The sequence below is a fragment of the Balaenoptera ricei genome, chromosome 2 (genome assembly GCF_028023285.1).
Source record: "Balaenoptera ricei isolate mBalRic1 chromosome 2, mBalRic1.hap2, whole genome shotgun sequence".
Classification (NCBI taxonomy): Eukaryota; Metazoa; Chordata; class Mammalia; order Artiodactyla; family Balaenopteridae; genus Balaenoptera; species Balaenoptera ricei.
This window is the reverse complement of record NC_082640.1, coordinates 106,227,635-106,246,495: the sequence shown is the minus strand read 5'-3', so window position 1 is coordinate 106,246,495 and position 18,861 is coordinate 106,227,635. Positions and strand designations below refer to the sequence as shown.

At 37.4% G+C, this 18,861-nt stretch overlaps 1 protein-coding gene across 1 annotated transcript in view; it reads left to right on the top strand.

The window, feature by feature from the left end:
• Positions 1-2,951, top strand: part of SPRED1 (sprouty related EVH1 domain containing 1) — a 117,379-nt gene extending 114,428 nt beyond the window's left edge. The window contains exon 7 of the mRNA XM_059915588.1: positions 666-2,951. Coding sequence (XP_059771571.1) covers positions 666-1,316 — 651 coding nt within the window. The 3' untranslated portion in view covers positions 1,317-2,951. The remainder of the gene's footprint in view (positions 1-665) is intronic.
• The last annotated feature ends 15,910 nt before the right edge of the window (positions 2,952-18,861 follow it).

Below are 18,861 nucleotides of genomic sequence, written 5' to 3'. Positions count from 1 at the left end.
TGGTGTCAACAGTATGTTCCTCATTTCCATCCAAGCCCTCACCAGAAGCACCTTTAATGTTCTTATTTCTACCAAGTCTCTTCAAAGTTACCTAGCCTTTTTATAACATGCACCTCAAAACTCTTTCAGCCCCTACCCATTACCCAGTTCCAAAGGCACTGCCACATTTTTAGATGTTTGTTAGCACAACATCCTACACCTTGGTACTAAAATCTGTATGAGTCAGGGTTCTCCAGAGAAACAGAACCAACAAGAGAGATATATATATAAAGAGAAAGAGATTTATTTTAAGGAATTGGTTCATGTGATGGTAGAGGTACATATTCAAAATCTGCAGGGTAGGCTGTCAGGCTTGAGACCCAGGGAAGAGCTGTAGTCTGTATCCAAAGGCAGACTGCTGGTAGAATTCCTTCTTGCTCCAGCAAGGTCAGTCTTTGTACTATTAAAGCCTTCAACTGATTGGATGAAAGCCACCTACGTCATGGAGGATAATCTGCTACACTTACGGTCTACCCATTGAAATGTTTATCTCGTCCAAGAAACATCTTCACTTAAACATGTAAAATAATGTTTGCCAAATATCTGGGCACTGTGGCCCAGCCAAGTTGGCACATAAAATTAACCTTCACAGTCATTATTGCAATTTTCATCTCTTTCCTTTTTAGGTCCCTTTGAAATCAATCCGACATGTTAGCTTTCAAGATGAGGATGAGATTGTCAGAATAAACCCTCGCGATATCTTAATACGTCGCTATGCAGACTACAGACATCCTGACATGTGGAAAAGTGACTTGGAGAGAGATGATACTGACTCCAGTATTCAGTTTTCTAAACCAGACAGTAAAAAATCAGACTATCTATACTCTTGTGGGGATGAGACTAAGTTAAGTTCACTCAAAGACTCTGTGGTATTTAAGACACAGCCTTCCTCATTAAAATTTAAGAAGTCAAAACGAAGAAAAGAAGACGGTGAACGTTCTCGCTGCGTATACTGCCAAGAAAGGTTTAATCATGAAGAAAATGGCAGGGGAAAATGTCAGGATGCTCCAGACCCTATTAAAAGATGCATATATCAAGTTAGTTGCATGCTCTGTGCAGAGAGCATGTTGTATCATTGTATGTCAGACTCAGAGGGAGATTTTTCTGATCCCTGTTCATGTGACACTAGCGATGACAAGTTCTGCTTACGATGGTTAGCCCTAGTAGCTTTGTCTTTCATTGTACCATGTATGTGCTGCTACGTCCCTTTGAGAATGTGCCATCGTTGTGGTGAGGCGTGTGGGTGCTGTGGTGGGAAACATAAAGCTGCTGGATGAAAGCATCCAGTGCCAAAATGAGCTTAAAATCTTTGTGTCCAGGAATTAGCTAACTTGGATTTGTGGAAGCTTTTGGCAAGCATTATGAAATCTTGCCTGGTATCATTGGGGCCACACGTGGAGGAAGCAGAACTCATCAGTTCTTGGCATTTCACAAATGCTAGCCATGCCTAACTTTTTCCCTGGAGTGCATGGCATGTTTTGTTGCAGGTTCTAAAGAATATTTGCAAAAGGAAACCATTTCTGGTTATTGGCTATATAAAGTGAGCATAAATATGATCCAACTAAAAGGGATTAATTTTTTGGCATTTTTGTATATTTATGCATTAGGTGATGGGACTTTTAAAGGTTTGAATTCATTAAGATATAAACTTAAAGTGCACTAGGGGACAGTTGATTTCAATCTAAAAAAAGTTAACACTTGGGAACTGTAAGAAGTAAAACAAGTGCAACTAAATCATTTATTAGTTGTTTTTTGAAAGCAGTTTTATGTATAAATAACAAATGTTTATATTTAACTAAATATAAGGTACGAATTATTACATATTAAACTTTTCCTCCCCTTCCTAGTTCTGAAGTAGATGTACATATATCTACTGTCACATTCCATTATATTTTGAATATTTTACTTATCTAGTTAATAACATTTTTGTTCCATGTGAATGATTTGATATTTTCATTGTCATTTCCCTTTGGCTACAGTTTATATTGAGTTATATCTGTACATTCTGGTAATCTAAAATCCTTAAAAAATATTCTAATAGCCTTGAGTGACCAACTTTTTTTTAAAGCACAGATGTAATTGTCTAATGTTATGATGGGAACATAACACTTATTTTTATATGAAAAGAGACTGAGTAAACATTATAGAAAAAAGTAAGGTTTTGGGTTGTTGTTTTGTTTTTTGTGGTATTCAACCAGCAAGTTGTTTTCTTTCAGAGTTTCCTCCTTCAAAAAATTATATTGCATTTACAAATGTTTTACAAGGTGAAAAGTGTAACTGGATAGTTAGAGTAAGTAAAGCAGTTTCCTCCTGAGATTTCCACTTATCATTCTGCTAAACCAGAATATGTTCAGCTGTGTTACTAACTTTTTAGCTTAATTCTCAGTGCTTATTATCACATAACAATGATAACTTTTCTCAATTGCATTTTATTTTATTTAAACTGGCCAAAAGCAAAATTATTTTATGTAAAGGATGTGCTAAACTATCCCAAGAAAGTATTTAATCCAGCATTGTGAGTGAAATATCTTGTACGTATAAATTTATTTCTTTTGCAGAGCATTGTCTTACTGGATGTTTTATTTACAAAGTAGTTGGATAAATGTTCTAGCAAATTGTTTGAAGTACTTTGGGGTCAAATTGTCTTTTTTTTTTTTTTAAGTGTTACATTAAAACTCTAACCAAGTAAGGGGTTCCTTAAGAACATTCCCTTAAAGGGAAAAGTTGAGAAGTGTGCCTTTTTTTAATGGCTTGAAGTTTCAGAAGTGATAAAAATTAAAATCACACTACTGTTAGAAGCTCATTTTCTATGCAGGTTTTTAAATGTCATTTATGTAATCATTCTTTTTACATATCACACTTAAGCTTGTGTTAGCTTTCTTCTTTTGCCCCAGATCAAACTGAACAATGTATATAACACTATCTGTCTGTAAAATACTTTTTTTAAGAAAGCATTTATATTTATATGACAGCTTGAACTGACAACATTGTGTATATAGATCATCTTAAAGTATTATTTCACATTGAAAAGAAGAAAAATATATTGATAACTATAGATGTTATGAAGAAGAGGTTATTTCTAGTTTTGTACTAAAAATTAATTGGATGAACTAAGTCCAAAACATGACACCGTAGCAGCAGTTTTAAGTCTTATTTTTACTGTTTATATATTTGGAAGCTGCTACACCAGATGATCTTCATCCCTGAAGTTTTCAGCTAAACTTGGTTTCCTCGAATAGACTGTTAACTTTCAAAATTACTTTTTATTGGTAAAATGGAAATACTGGTTTTCCTTGTGAATGACTTTTCATATTTGTAAGTGCTGAGTTTATAATTCAGGTTTGATCAGGTGTGAACAACTGAAGAAAATAACTTGCTGGCTATATAGGAAAATGCTGTGGAAATGAACTGTGTATATACTTCTGGGAAGAACAAATTTAATCATTTCTTCTGTTGAGCACTAATCAGTATAGTGCAACTCCTGGTCCTGTACTGTATTTTATATGCAACATATATGCTTTAATATTTTAATGTTTGTGCATTAATATTTTCAATTTGTTTAACCACTTTGCTGCTAAGATTTTTCCGTCCCATCCCCATTTTTTCCTTTACAGTTTTAAACAAGTTTCTTCATTAAAAACTATGGTCATGAAATGGTTTTTATTTTACCTTGGATCTTTATAGTTTAACACACCCAGGTTCCAAATCAGTCTAGAAGACTAACTGATAATATAATGTTACCTGAATCCCTATGTGGAAATTTTCTCTTGAGTAAATTAGAATTCTTATGTGAATTCTTAGGTTAAATTTCTCATTCTTAAACGTGTATAGGTATATTCAGGAACATTTTCTCGTTCTGCATACAGATTTGGCACTGCCAATTGGCTTGTCTTCTAAAACCTTTCTCTTTGGTTTTAATCTGGTAGTAGAAGCAAATGGCTAAACAAAACTGCTTAAGTAATAGTAAATATTGAAAATGAAATCATCTAGATGGCATGACAAGAAAGACTTTCGTCTGATGGCTTGTTCAAAATTGATAATCCTTAAATGATTTGTCTCCTGACTTGACAGGGGAATCATTTGATTTCTGAAGAAATATGAGGTATGTAACTTCAGCACCACCTACTGGATGATTTATAGACCATACGTGAGGTGGCAATTGGGATCTGACAGGGTTCATCATTACTACCAGTAAAGGGCTATTTAAGTGGTGGCCACCTCCAAATGGAGAAAGCAGGAATAAGAAATATCTCAAAGGAACTGTAAAACCAATCTTTTCCCTAATGTGTCTTGTTGAAAGATTTTAAGCACTTTTTTCTTACATATCCTGTTTTAAAATATTTATCAATATTTGGAACTGGCAATCAAACTTAATGTGCCGAAGCATTTATAGAACCAATTCTTTCAACTTGCAAAAGCCATTACCAAAATGGTATTCTTACTTTTCCTCCCATTACCAGTCAGGGAGAATTTTTTAGAAAAAATAAACATCACTGTATTTCATCATGACAACTTCAGAGAGTGTGTGTGTCTCTGGGATGATGTTGGGCAGGGGTTAAAATTTAAAGGGGGAAACTTAAAACAACCTATTTTCATTGGTTATTCAGCAGTGCCTAAAATGAACTTTTGAAGTAATACAAATGCACTTTCAATTCATGTGTATAGTGCCATCTGATATCTTGGGTAAGTCTTGTCTTTTCTTTTTCTCTCCCCAGCCCCCCCTTAAATGAACACTACAGAGATGTTTCTTAATACTTATATGTCTCCGAAATACAGGAAATACGTACTTTCCTCCAGATTTAAAGAATCTTAAGGATGTTTGTTTTGTTGAAATTTACTTTAGGTTTTGTGATACACTTTGGAATATGTGTTTAAGATTGGGTTTTTTATTTTAGCCTAAAGATATATTAAACAAGTGTAACATTTTTCTACATGAAACTTTGAAAACTTTAGTTACCTGGAAAACATAGATTCTTAACTAAATATTCTTATTCTTAATTTGATTTCCAAGATCACATTTCTAAGTATAAGGGGAAGCACTAGAAACTTGCATCATTGTTACACTAAAAAAAAAAAAAAATTGGTCTATACTCCACAATAATAGCACCATAAGGTGTTTTGCAGTAAGTCAAAACAAAGAAATCACAACCTGAGATAATTTATATAAACCAAAAAATAAGGTGGGGGGGGCTTTAAGTTATTAAGGTACTGTTTGCCTAGCAGCCAGGTGGTTATAAAACTTTGATATGCTTTGAAACACTGATGTTAGCCATTGTTCCTGAAAGCTCCTTAAATTGCATAAGTTGCTAGTTTTGAAATTTTTCAAGAATAATCTAGTTGAAAAGCCTTTGTATTAAAGATACACATAGAGATTTTTGTGAACATTGCCAGTATGTAGTATCATTTGCTTTCTATTTTTGACCTCAAAAGTGCCTCACTTGTATATTATTTCCATTAAAAGCTTGACTGCATTCTTTCCAATAAGCAATGAAAAATTGTTTAACTCATGTCATAATGTATCTCCTTAGATATAGTTGACTAGCTTGATAGTTTTGGATATATAATGTAAATACGCATATATAAGTTTGTAACTGTTTTTGTTACATCATACCCATGTAATTGGACATATCAGATGATATCATAAGAATTTGTTTTAATTACCTGATTAAACCTATCATGAAATATAAAAGGACTTTTTCTTACTCTTCTAGAGATAAACTATCGCATAAGAGATAATAATTACTAAAGGAGAAAGCAGTAGTAGAAATGGAAGCTTTTGATCATAATTTTTTAAGGTGTATTTTTAACCAAAAGGTCATGTATAGTTCATTTTAATGACATATTTATTCACCCTTGATTGTATCCAGATTTTTTTAATAATTTGTTACCTGATACATTATTTGGTTTGGGAACATGTTACAACTAAGTCTGGATTAACGGCCTTAAATGATGTGTGGGAAATTTTTAACCCACTACTCTTACTCTTCTTTTTTTTTTTTTTTGTATCATAGTTTCAGAGTTTCACTTAACTTGTAATATAAGCAAAATTAATCTAAATGAAAAAGTATTAGGATAGTACACAAAAATCATAATGTATTTCAACACCAGAATAACTTTTGAATTACTTATATTACAGTTGTATTTATTTGAAAAATCAAGAACTGTTTATACCTTTACCATGAATTATGAAATGTTAGTCTTATGTGTTTATTTACAGGTTTTCAGAAATTTACTTTATGTTCTTCACATCAAGTTAATACCCACAAGTAAGTAGAATAGTTTTTACACGAGAGAAATTGAAACTAGGGTTTCTGCTTGGCTGTCAGTATAGTGTCATGCACACAGTAGTCCTTAAAAAACATCAGCATTAATAATATGGAAGTTGGAGTCAACTTTAAAATCAACTACTCTTAAGATTTGCAGTTTTAGAGGGATCCTTAAAATAATGGCTAAAAAAATGTATAATAAACGTCTAACAAAATCATAGTTGAAATGGTGTTTTCTTTTGTCTAGCAGTCTTTATGTTTTTAAATGATCACGTATAGTCCTCAAATAACCATATAATGTAAGTATTATCCTCATTTTACTAAAGAAGAGGTTTAGGTTTCAAGAGGTTAAGAAGTATCCCCAAGATCACATTGGAAGTACCGGGATTGAACCAAATTGTCTTACTCCAAAGCCCATACTTTTAGTCACAATGCAGTTTTGTGTTTCGTTATAAGAGTCACAGATGTACTTCACTGAATCATCATATTGTTCTGTTAAAATGAAATTTTGTTTAAGTTGAACAATATGATGATTCTGTGAAGTACAAAGCCTTTAAAGACAAAGCCTGTCTTTAAACCAGAGTTGCATTTAGTATCAGGGCTACTACTTACACACGTATCAGAATGATGAGTTTACTGTCCCTTCTTCCCTCAAACTTAATTTTAACTTAGAAATAATAGAATAACCAAGAGTCTGTGTACAATTTGGAAAGAAGTAGGAAGAATTCCAGAATTTCTAATACTGAAATAAGATTCTTTCTGGATGATAAAACTGAGACCTGTTTAGCTTTCATTTCCATTACTTACTAATTTTGCATTGTCAAATTGCAAGATACTTTCTTTTAAAAATGTGATATAGGAGATCTTATGGATATTACTTGTCAAACATAAACCCCTTTTGTGCTCTCAATATTTTTTTCTCTCCTGTTATAGGAATAATGTCTCCAACTTCTCCAAATCTATGAAGGGAAGGATTCATGGAGAAGAAATTTCAATAGTGTATTATAATTCATTTTTAAATTCTTGTGTTCTTACCAAGAATGACCAGCAAGCTTAAATGTGTGTCTTTCATCAGTAGAGGAATCCACAGTGTTTCACTCTCTCTTAAAATTTAAGAGAAAACAAGGTTGTATGAATGTATAAGCTCCCAGCTAGTTAATAGTTCTTGTTAAATTATCAAAGTAAAATATACAGAGAGCATGAAACCCCAAAGTTCTAAGAAAGAAATAGGGATCCAAATCAAATTATTTAAGATTACTGAAAAAATTGAGTTCACTGACATTTTAGGACTGGAAGGCCCCTTAGAGATCAGTATATCACCCTTATTTTACAAATGTAGAAACAGGTCCAAAGAGGTTAAGATATTAGTGTAAGGTCATTAACTTATATAGAAACACAGCCTGTACTTTAAACCCATACATCCAACTTCCTACAGTGAATCTCTTGCATGCATCTCAAATTCAGTAAGCCCAAAACTTATTTCCCCCATTCCTTAAACCTTTTTTCTCTTCTGTGCCTTGTTAGATGGTGATACCACTGTACATCCAGTAGTCTAAGCCAGCAACCTGGTTATTATCCTTGGTTTCTCATTTTCCCTGAAATCTCACACTACTGATGTTGAGGTTTAGGCACTGAATCACTTGAACATCTTTATTTTTAACAAAAGATGGTAAATATGACTGGAAGGTGAAAGTACTCTAGACTGCAATAAAATGGTGGTAAATTGAGATCTTCAGGTTGAGATATCCCCAGATTTAGACAAAAGAAGTGGTTTGTGTGGGATTGAGGAATCGAATGATGGTGACTTGAAAGAATACGTCAGCACCTAGAACCAACTAGGGAGTTAAGAGCAACTTGAACTATCGAGTGCAAACTTAGAGAAATGATAAATTTTAAACTATATTCCCCTTTCCTTACACCCATTCCCTTTTTTTTCAGTAATGTAAGCTTGTTGTCTATTGTTTCTTGTGATGGTTGTTTTCTGAGAGTTTGGGCGAAAAAAAGTCTGTTACTGGAAACCTTTGGAATCTTATTGCTGATAATATAAGTAAATTAATAGCTCCATAATCAGGTGAGCCCATAGTCAAAAGGTTTTCTTTTTACAACTCATTTTTCCCTAAAGCAATGTCAGAAATAGCCATCGTGGTACAGATTTCTTCCTCTTTTGAATGTTACATCTCCAGGCAATGCCAACTCTTTAAAGGATGTTTGGGAGGTGCCATTTCATGTAGAGTAGTAAGGGAAGGCCATGTAAATTTTAAGTAGGAAAAGAACTATCCAAGTTGAAGGAAGAGCAAATGCAAAGGGTCTGAAGAGGAAGGAGTTTGGCTTGTTGAACAGCAAGGAGGCTAGTTTGACTAGAGGTGGCAGAGTGAGGAAAGTCACAGAGTACCAGGCACCAGATCTCAGGGCCTTGTAAGACAGGGGGAGGAGTTCAGATTTTATTCTGAGGGTGATAAAAATCCACTGGAAGGTTTTGAACAGAGGCATTTCATGATCTGGCTGCTATGTGGCCTATTTTTTTTAATGATTAATAGATTTATTTATTGCTTTATATCTACTATTCCTCTCTCTTTTCAAATGAGAGTTTTTATTATAATTAGCCCATTCTTGCTTCAGCATTGTATATTGGATGTGTTGGAGGGAGGGGCAGACCAATTGACTATTAGATATATGGAGAAGAAACATGTCTCAAAAGAAGAGAAATACATAGGTCATTTGGAGATCCAGGACATTAAGCTGGATACAACACTACGATTGTACTTTATGTTGTCTCACTTGGGAATGGATTGATTGTGTTCTTAGTGTGGGTAGAAAGGATCAAAGGAATAACTGATGACCTGATTAAAGCAGAGATTGTTACCACTGATCCAATATCCATGTGCTTCTCTACATCTCCAAGCTTCCCCTGGGGATAGGTTGAGGCCATAAGACTAATTCTAGCCAGATGATTTGAGGGGTAGTGAAGTGTTGGGGCAAGGCGATTAAGAACCAGTGTGCCTCCTTTGTCTCTTGCCCTGCTAAGGGTTTCTTGGAAGTCATGTATAGCTAGTGTAACATGATGGAGGAGGACCACCTGAACTTCTCTGGACTTTACCCAAGTAAGGAATAAACCTTTAAGTCCATGGTGCTTTGGGGTTTTTTGTTTGTTTTGTTTTATTTTGTTTCAGCAACATAATTTAGCATTAACTAAATGATAAGCATAATTTAGCTAAGTGATAAGCATTTTCCTGAATCATTTTAGAGTGTTGATTCAACTTTAGCCAGTGAAAGCAATTACAAAGTGAATCACTTTCTATGTACAGTTTGTATCAGTAGACCATTAATCTGTCCCCATCCTCACTAAATAAATCCTAAACTTTAAAGAGTATCTATCTGAAGAAGCAGAACTTTGTTAGCTGTCTTAGGTTGTTTATGTGGCTTTGTCTAACACTGAGTACAGGAAAGAGTCACGCCAAGATATGAAGCTGAAGATTCTAAGTTTACTGCCATATCCCCAGTGGCAGTCCCTGGGGATGAACGAAAGGTAATCAGGCATTATATTATGAAGACTCATATGTCTTACCAGAAAGTTTAAACTTTATCCTGATGATTATAAAAATCCATTAACGGGAGGAGGATACCATGATCAGATTTACATTTTTGAGTAATTATTAAATTACTCAACAAATATTTATTAAGGCGATTCCAGGATGAGCAAGACAGACAAGTTACCAGCTTTCATGGAGCCTATATTCTAGGTCGGGGAGAGTGTATTCAATAAACAACTAAATCAGAGAGTTAAAAGTTGTATACCTGGGTGACCAATGACAGCCTCAGAAAGTGGCTTTTGAGATGAAATCCAAGTGTCAATAGGGAGCCAGCCATGTGAAAATTAGAGGAAAGTGCATCCCAGGAAGAGGGAACAGTCCTGTGGTAGAGACTGGTATTCATATCTGACTTGTTTCTTCTTGGCACACAGGAGTACACACTTCCCCACTATCTTGCAGGTGGGTGGGCTTATGGACAAGTTCTGGAAAACAGACTGTGAGACGAAGTGATATAAATAATTTCCAGGCTGATAGAAGACCCTCTAGTACCCTCTTCCTCTACCATAACAATCATGGGTAAGGCCACATATTGAGATGGTAGAACCTCAAGACTGAGGCAGCCTGAATTATTGAGTCTTCTCATGGACAACAGTTGTCTTAGAGAATGACCTAGCCCCTCGGGTTACTTTGTGTGATTTGGGGATTGTGTCTTACAGTAGCATAACCTATCCCCATCCTGTCTAATGCAGGCCCTGAGCTGGGAACAAGCTTTATGGGTTACAGGATGAGCTAGAAGAGCAGAACAGGAACAGAGTGAGCATGGGGAGAATGTCAGAAGCCAGATCACGTAGGCTTTTTAAACCAAGGTAAGGAGTTTCTATTTTATTTTAAGTATGAGAGGAAATAATTGAAGGGTTTTAAGTGGGGGATGACATTTTATAATTTACAATTCTAAAAGATTACTCTGAGAACTGTACGGAGAACTGATTGGGGAGGAGGGAGGCAAAACAGAAAGGAGGAAGGCCAACTGGGAGACTGTTAGTCTTTGTGAGTTATTCTTTTTTTTTTTTTTTTAACATCTTTATTGGAGTATAACTGCCTTACAATGGTGTGTTAGTTTCTGCTTTAGTTATTCTTGTTTGGATCAGGGTGGAGGTAACAAGGATGAAAAGAAGTGGACAAAATTTACATATGTTTTGGAGGAGACATCAAAAGGATTTCCTAATGGATTAAATGGGGTGGGTGGGAGAAGAGAATCAGTATAAGAGAATAATTTGGGGGCTTAAATCTGGAGAAATGTTGATATAGACAAGCCTGGGAAAGGAGCAAGTCTTGGGGGTGGGGATGGGGAGGCTATATCACATTTGCAGTGACTATTTGCAGTGGAGAAATTGACTAGGGACTTAAATATATGAATATAGTTTTGAGGAGCAATCAGGTTTAGAGATGTAAAATTGGTATATAAATTATTTTGCCCTGACCTTTTATGGGGCTCATAGGATTAATTACATAATAAATAAGCTTCATCTAATGAATACATATTGTACCCCCAAATTGCAGAACATACTTTGTTTTCAAACACACTTAGAAAATTTATAAAAATTGACTATACATTGGGCCAGAAAACAAATTTGGTCAAAAACAGATCTCTGATCTCAATGAAGTTAGGAAACAGAAAGATAATTAGAAAAAATATATATAAGGAACATTAGAATCACACTTCTAAATAGCTTGTGGTTACTTAAAATAAAAATTTAAGATTCTTTAGACCAGAACAAAAATTAAAATAACAAATATCAAAGCATGAAAGATGCAGCTAAAGCAATACTTGGAGAGGAATTTATAGCTTTAAATTCTAATATTAGAAAAGATGAAAGTTTTAAAACTAATGAGCTACTAAAAAGCCAATATGAAAAGTTAGAAAAATAATAGTGTAATAAAGATGAAGAAAGTTTATAAAGGAAGAAAAGAAGAAGAGTTGACCTGAGATAAATAGACTGCCAGATATTTCTCCAGCAAAAATGAGTTTATTTGGGATCGGCCGAGAATTGTAATTCAGGATCTGGAACCATGGTTGGCCACATGCATGTCCTGCATGGCAAGGGAAGGAGAACAATGTTACAGAGAGGAAAAGGAAGTTGAGAGAGATAGAGTCCATGCCTTTTCATTGGCTGAGTCCTTGCCCGGAAAGAAGAGGGTTCATTCTTCTTGTTGGGCTCTGCTCTCACCACAGGACATGAGAGTGCCCCCTTCTGGTCTCCTGACTCTCTTTAACTGAGGTTTCTGTTTATTAAAATTTTTACAGAATATAAGGTTGGAATTTAATAAACTAGAAAACATGCAATATAGAAGATCAATAGAGCCAAAAGTTGGTTTTGAAAAAGCTAATAAAGTCGATAAACTTTTGGCAAAATTGGATCAAATAAACAAAGGACAAATAAACAAGATCAGCATTCTATAGCCAACAAAAATATATTTCAAAAGCAAAGCTGAAATAAAGACGGTTCAGTTATATGAAAGCTGAAAGAATTCATTACTAGCAGACCTACACTGTAATAAATGCAAAAAGTCTTTCAGCCAGAATGAAAATGATACCAGATGGAAATCTGGGTATAAACAAAGGAATGAAGAGCACCAGAAGTAGTAACTACATGATCAAATAAATGCTTTACTCATATTTAATTCTTTTTACAAGAATATTGACGGTGTAACTAATAATAAAAACAATGTAGTGTGTGGTATATAACAGATGTAGAAATAAAATGTATGACAATAGCACAAAAGCTAGGAGGAGAGAAATGGAATTACAAAGTCCTTAGATTGTATGTGAAATGTTATCACATGAAGACAGACTGATAAATATTTATACTACAAATTCTAAGGTAACCTCTGAAATAGCAGAACAGAATTATGCAAAGATTTCCCCTATCCTTCAAGGAGATAGCCTTACATTATTAGACTGGAAACTAGTTCTCCAGACTGGGCCCCAGGACCTAATTTGCAAAACAGAAACACTCATTAAGTTGTTTTCTTAAATAAAGGTGCCAACCTCCTGATCCTTGGCTGTGGGCACCACAAGCAAAGGGCTTTGAAATTACAGTTTCCTTAGGCTGGGCTTCTAGCTTCACCAATCTCAAAGGAAGGGGGGTCAAAAGAAAATTTTATGTTTGCAATCCAGAGCCATCCTTTCAAGCACATGTGGAATCTTCACTAACAAAGTATAATTTCCACTGGGCAAAGACTGAATGCTATTTAAATGTTGTTTATACTTCAGCCCCACGGAGTACTCTTCATTTTGACTTGTATCTCTGCTTAGAAATTCGCTCAGTATTTGCTAAATAAGTGAATGATTGGCTATGTGGAAACTGTATAAATGAATCACAGAAAGGTCCCTGAGGGTCCCCCCACCAACCCACACGTTCCCACCTCACCGCGGTTAGAAATCTGTCCTCTCAGAGCTTGTCATGTGATTGGGCTGCTTTTGCCTTTCTTCTTTTGAGCTGCATCATGACACTGCTACTTCTGCTTTTCTGTCACTTTTAACCTGGCCTCAATTCACAAAATTATCTGAACTCACTTCTAATACCTTGCTCATAGAATATTATTGCGTGTCCTGCATAGACCTTTCATGTGCCAAGAGATCTATCATTCCCTGCCCGCCAACATTGAATAAAAAATACATTCATTACTTCAATTATTTACCCAGGGTTAGGGTCTCTTCTCTGAAGAAATTCTAAACAGATGCTTGAAAGACTAAAGAAGTGGAGAAAATGTAGTTAAGCAACTTTCAGTCTCTTTCCAAAAGGCTTCAATTTAGTGCCTCCTTTAGAGAAATTTATTTTCCTTCTCAGTCAGTAAGACGCAGATAATAATGTTTTCAAATACTAACCATATGGTTAAATTTGTTGGTCTGTTTCTCTATTTGGTAAATTATTATGGTTCATAAAAATCTATTATGCCAGCTTTCTTTAAGAAAATCTTTAAAATGCAGTAATGCCACCTAGTATTTAAATGACATACGATTTCACAAATAAAGTTATTTTGTTTTGTGCATGAATGAATGGATGGAAAGGAAGGTGAAAAAATCTCCAATTTCAAGTGTTATATGCCTTGTTCTCTACCTCTAACTTTGAGAGTAGTGCCTGGGGGTGGGGATTAGGGTTGGGAAAAGGGAAGGGAGGTGAGGACAAGAAGATTGAAATTTAGAGTGGAGGTAAAAGGTGAAACGGGGTCTGGGCTCTGGTCCTCCTCTGGCTTTTCTTCATTGGCTCCTCAAATCACCCCTTGATTGCTGTAGTCCCAAAGATTCCACCCTGAGATAACTTGACTTCCCACTCAGTGCCAATTTCTGGGGAAATCCCATTGGTTTGGGGGGGCTTCAGCTGACACCCTTGTTCAGCTGACACCCAACTCTATAACTCTGGCTCAGACATTTCTCATGAGTATAAAACTTGTGTTTCCGACTGCCAGTGGACATACCCAACTGGATATCTCTCTGGTAGAGCAGGGGTTGGTAAACCATAGCCTGTGCAAGTCTGTCCTGATGCCTGTTCTTATACAGCCTGCAAGCTAAGAGTGTTCTTTACATTTTTAAATGGTTGAAAAAAAATCAAGAGAATAATATTTCACAACACGTGAAAATTATGTGAAATTCAGATTTCATTGTCCATAAATTAAGTGTTCTTGGAACATAGCCATGCTCATTTAATTGACTGTAGCTGCTTTCATGCTACAATGGCCAAGTTGAGTGGTTATGAGTAGTTGTGGTGGAGACCGTATGGCTCACAAAGCCTAAAACATTTACTCTCTGGGCCTTTATAGAGAAAGTTTGTTGATCTCTACTCTGGTGTGATTCCCCAAGCTAGATCAAAAAAGATGATGCAGCTTTTGTACTGTTGACTGGAATACTCAACTTGGAAGCCTTCAGTTATCATATAAGCAGTCTGGGTGCCCTGGAGTCACCATGTTGTGAGAATGCACAAACCAACTGACATGGAGAGTCCATGGGAGAGCACAGATCCAGTCTCCCGTCCCAGCCATCCCTCCATCCCCAAACTCCCATTGCAAGTGCATTATAAACTCCCAAACCAGAACCGTCCAACTGAGCCCTTCTTGAATTCTAGACCCACAGAAACCATGAGCAATACTAAAATGACTGTTGTGGCTAAACCACTACATTTGGGGATGATTTGTTATGCAGCAGTAGGTAACTGAACCACTGCCATTACTTTTTGTTACTACAATAGCCTCTTCTTTGTGGTATATAATCATTGTGGTATCATTTCCAATCATCTGTTCCCTCCCCTGGAAGAGAATTTTACATCATCATCCTTGTTATTGCCTTCCTATTGGCTGAGTATTTTTCCCCATTTCTTTGTTCGGCTTGGCCACCTGGCTTGCTTGGGCCAATGGAGATGTGAGTGTGGGTTCTAAACAGAAGCTTTTAGAGATATGCCCTCTGCCATGAGAATAGTGCATCTCCTAGAGGGGCTGCTGGTCTACCTGAGTCCTAGAATGGGGAGATGTGGAGTTTGCACACAGTCCACCTGCAACCTGGGGTAGAACCTCAGAGCCACAAAGCTGCTGAACCCCAGCTGGTTCATTGCTGATATGTAACATGAATGACAAATCACCTTCATTGTTGCAAACCACTGAGAATTTGAAGTTTCTTGTTCCTCAGTGTGACTGTAGCAAAATGAGCTTCTACTATGTGCCAAGACCCTGAGCATATATAGACTACATTGCAGTGGATTGCTTCTGGCCCCTTATCTCCTGCCGTCACCTGACAATTTCTCCCTAGCACTTCCATGTTTCTATGCCCTTTGCACACTCTTTTTCCTCTTCCTGGAATGCCCTTGGCTGCCTTTCAAATTATATGTACTCCTCAAAACTTAACGTCATCTCCTTTGTGATGGTTCCCCCAACATTCCCCAACAATCTTTCCTAGTACCTTCTCCAGCACTTATCTTTGTATGGTGATATCTATTTCTGAGTCTTTGTCCCCTGCTAGACTGCCATCCCCTTAAGCACAGGGAGAGTATCTTTTCCATGTTTGTATCAAGTCCCCAGACCCTCGCACAACGCCTAGCACTGAGAGTTCTTAAGGGACGTTTGTTGAAGAATGACCCAAGACAGAGGCAGTCCTGAGGGTGAGGGACTGGATTTAAGTTTGGGGCAAACCCTCTGTTTGGAAACCTCTCATTTCTTGCCTCCAGCATTTTCCTGCAGAACAAATCAAATTCAAATAAACATCAAGAGCAAGCTTGAAGGGTAAAAGAGTCACAGAAAAGTTTGGGGGTTGATTTTATATATGTGAAGCTTGGTTTGCTTGCTGGTTTGTTTATTTGAGTACCACCACACCACTCATCATCTCCTCTCCCTTTAGCAGTCTTCTTGTCCTCAAATCCCCCAACCAGTGAGTTCCAGGCAACCACCCAACTGACAATACCCTAGTGCGCCTTCAAAGAACTACCCTGGGCCTCTGCTAGAACAGGCATTTCTGATTCACCGTCTCCCGCTTTGGGGGCCTCTGTCAGAGCTGGGGCAGCTTTCTGAGAGAAGGCAGTTGAGAAAGTCTAGCACGTAGTATGGAGCACAACACCCTTCGCTGATTGATGAGGACTGCTTGTCAGCAGAACTGGGTTGTCCCGCAAGCGTGATGGGGACACATTTAGGGGAGTCTTGAGTTTTCCATGTATAAAAACCCTGTAAGAAAGTAATAATGTAACTATCAGTGATTGGGAGTATTACTTGTTATGTGTTTGTTTTATTTGACTATAACCCTGACTCTGCCTCTAGCTAGCTCTTTGAGCCTCAGCAAAATGAGTGGTTTAGAAGTAACTGAGAGCTAATGTTCCCTTAAACCTCTGAGATTCTAAGATTTCATAATGGATTTAGCAGCTGCAGGTTTTTGATGATGTGCCCAGAAATACACACCACAATTGGATCAAGATTGTGAAAGCGCCGATCTTTAAATAAGGATGAGTAGGGGAACTGATGAGATTTTGGTGAGGATAAAATAAAATGCTGGATGTGAATGTGCTTTGGAAATGTCTATGCATTTTGTGAGAAGTGCGGCCCACGTTGAAGAGTGAAACACTGCATTCAGTAGCTTGCTATCTGCTTAACAGAATTGGTGATTATTTTATACTAATGAGAGTCCACAAAGGAGAGAAATGGCTGAAAGCAGGTTCTATTGAGAGATGGTAGAAAGAACAGAAAGATCCTCACATTGTTTATGGTCTTCTGCCCTTTGTTTGCTTCATGAATCAGTGATCATCATCACCATCTGACCAATCTGCAAGCTAGAAACTCAGCGCTCTTCTGGACCCACCCTCTCCTGCATTCCCACTACCAGGGCCGCTGCTCAGCACCACCTCCTTGGTCCAAGCTGCCATTGCCTCTTGTCACCATTAGTCTGTTCCACCCATATCCATCTGTGCCCTGGCCCATCTCCCTCAGTCCCTTCCCTACTCTTCAAATCATATGGAGGGCCTCTCCTGCTCAGATCCCTTCCATGGCTCCCCATTGGCCCTAGGACAAAAGCACAGCCCCTTAATACTGCCATGTGCACTCTACAGCCCCCTTGGCCTCTAGGGCTCCAGACATTCAGGCTTTCTTTCAGTCCAAGCTCCCTCTTGCCACAAGGCCTTTGCTCAGGCATTCCTAAACCTGACAGCTCCCACAAGTCTCCTCCCCTGATGAATTCCTATTCATCTTTCAAGAAGCCCTGGCATCATTTCCTCAGGAAAGCTTTCCCCGGACTCCCTGACTGGTTACGCTCTCTCATGGCTTCCTGCACGCACTTGACATTTATTTGCGCAATTGTTTGATAAATCATAAACTGTAATTCCCATGAGATCGGGAGCTGTGTTTATTTTTGTTCATCATTTGAATTTCTAGCACCTAGCAAAGTGAGAGCTCAATAAATATTCTTGAAATAAATGAATAGTATTAAGCATTGCCCTCTTCCCCTGGTCCTCCCCTGAGGCCAAGTACCCCCAGACCAGAACACTCCAAGTTATTAGATCTGTTTTCCTTGTAGACAATAACCACCTAGAGGGGCACTGAGATCATTTCATACTTGGCATTGCAGGTAACTCGAGTGCAGAGTGAACACTGGGAGGGAAATGAGAAGTGCTGTAGATGAGATAAGACACACCTGTGTCCCCTGGTGCCCAGGAGTGGTTCTGCATGCTTGTGTATGGAGGTCCTACATGGACAGAGGGCACCCACCCATTGGTCCCTGAGCTCTAAGGGCCCTTCCAGGTCTGAAAACCAACAGAAAGAAAATTCAGGAAGCCATGAATAAGTCATTAATCTGAGAGTGACCAGAAAAATCATGGGCCTGGCTTAAATTGTATCTATGTTGGTGAAACAAAATCAGCCCACTCAAAAGAATTATTAAGGCAACTGTGAGAAAGAGATTAAAGTTTGTTTTTGCTGTACCTTTAAAGTCCTGCTTATTCAACAGAATGATTACATTTGTGCTTGGTATTTCTTGTCCTTGTATCTCTATACGAAAGAGACTCCTTCTCAACCTCTCAGCTTCATTCAGGACACTAGACCGACCCTTCCTTCTTTCTTGAAACTTTTTTCCTTTAGCTCTAGAAATACTCCTTTCTGGTTTTTGCAGAAAGGAGTAGACTCTTGGTTCTCCTTTTCAGGCTCCTTTGCTAGCTCCTCCTCCTCTGCTAAGTGACTAAATTGTGTCCCTGGGCTTGGCCCTTGGCCCTTTTATAGTCTCTGAGTGATCTCAGCCGGAAACATGGCTCTAATTACCATCTGTTAACTGAAGGGCTCTCAAATTTGTATCTCTGATTTCAACCTCTCCCCTAACTCCCAGACTTGCATAACCAAAAAAAAAAAAAAAAAAATGTTCTTAACCTCTCCATTTGGACGTGGTGCTGGATATTTTCCATTTCCCCTTCCAGCTTCACTCTCCTCCCATCTGTACTGAGCCCTGCAAAGCTGACCATTATGCACAGCATCACCAAGCTGTCTTTCCCAATGGGAGGCATCAGCGA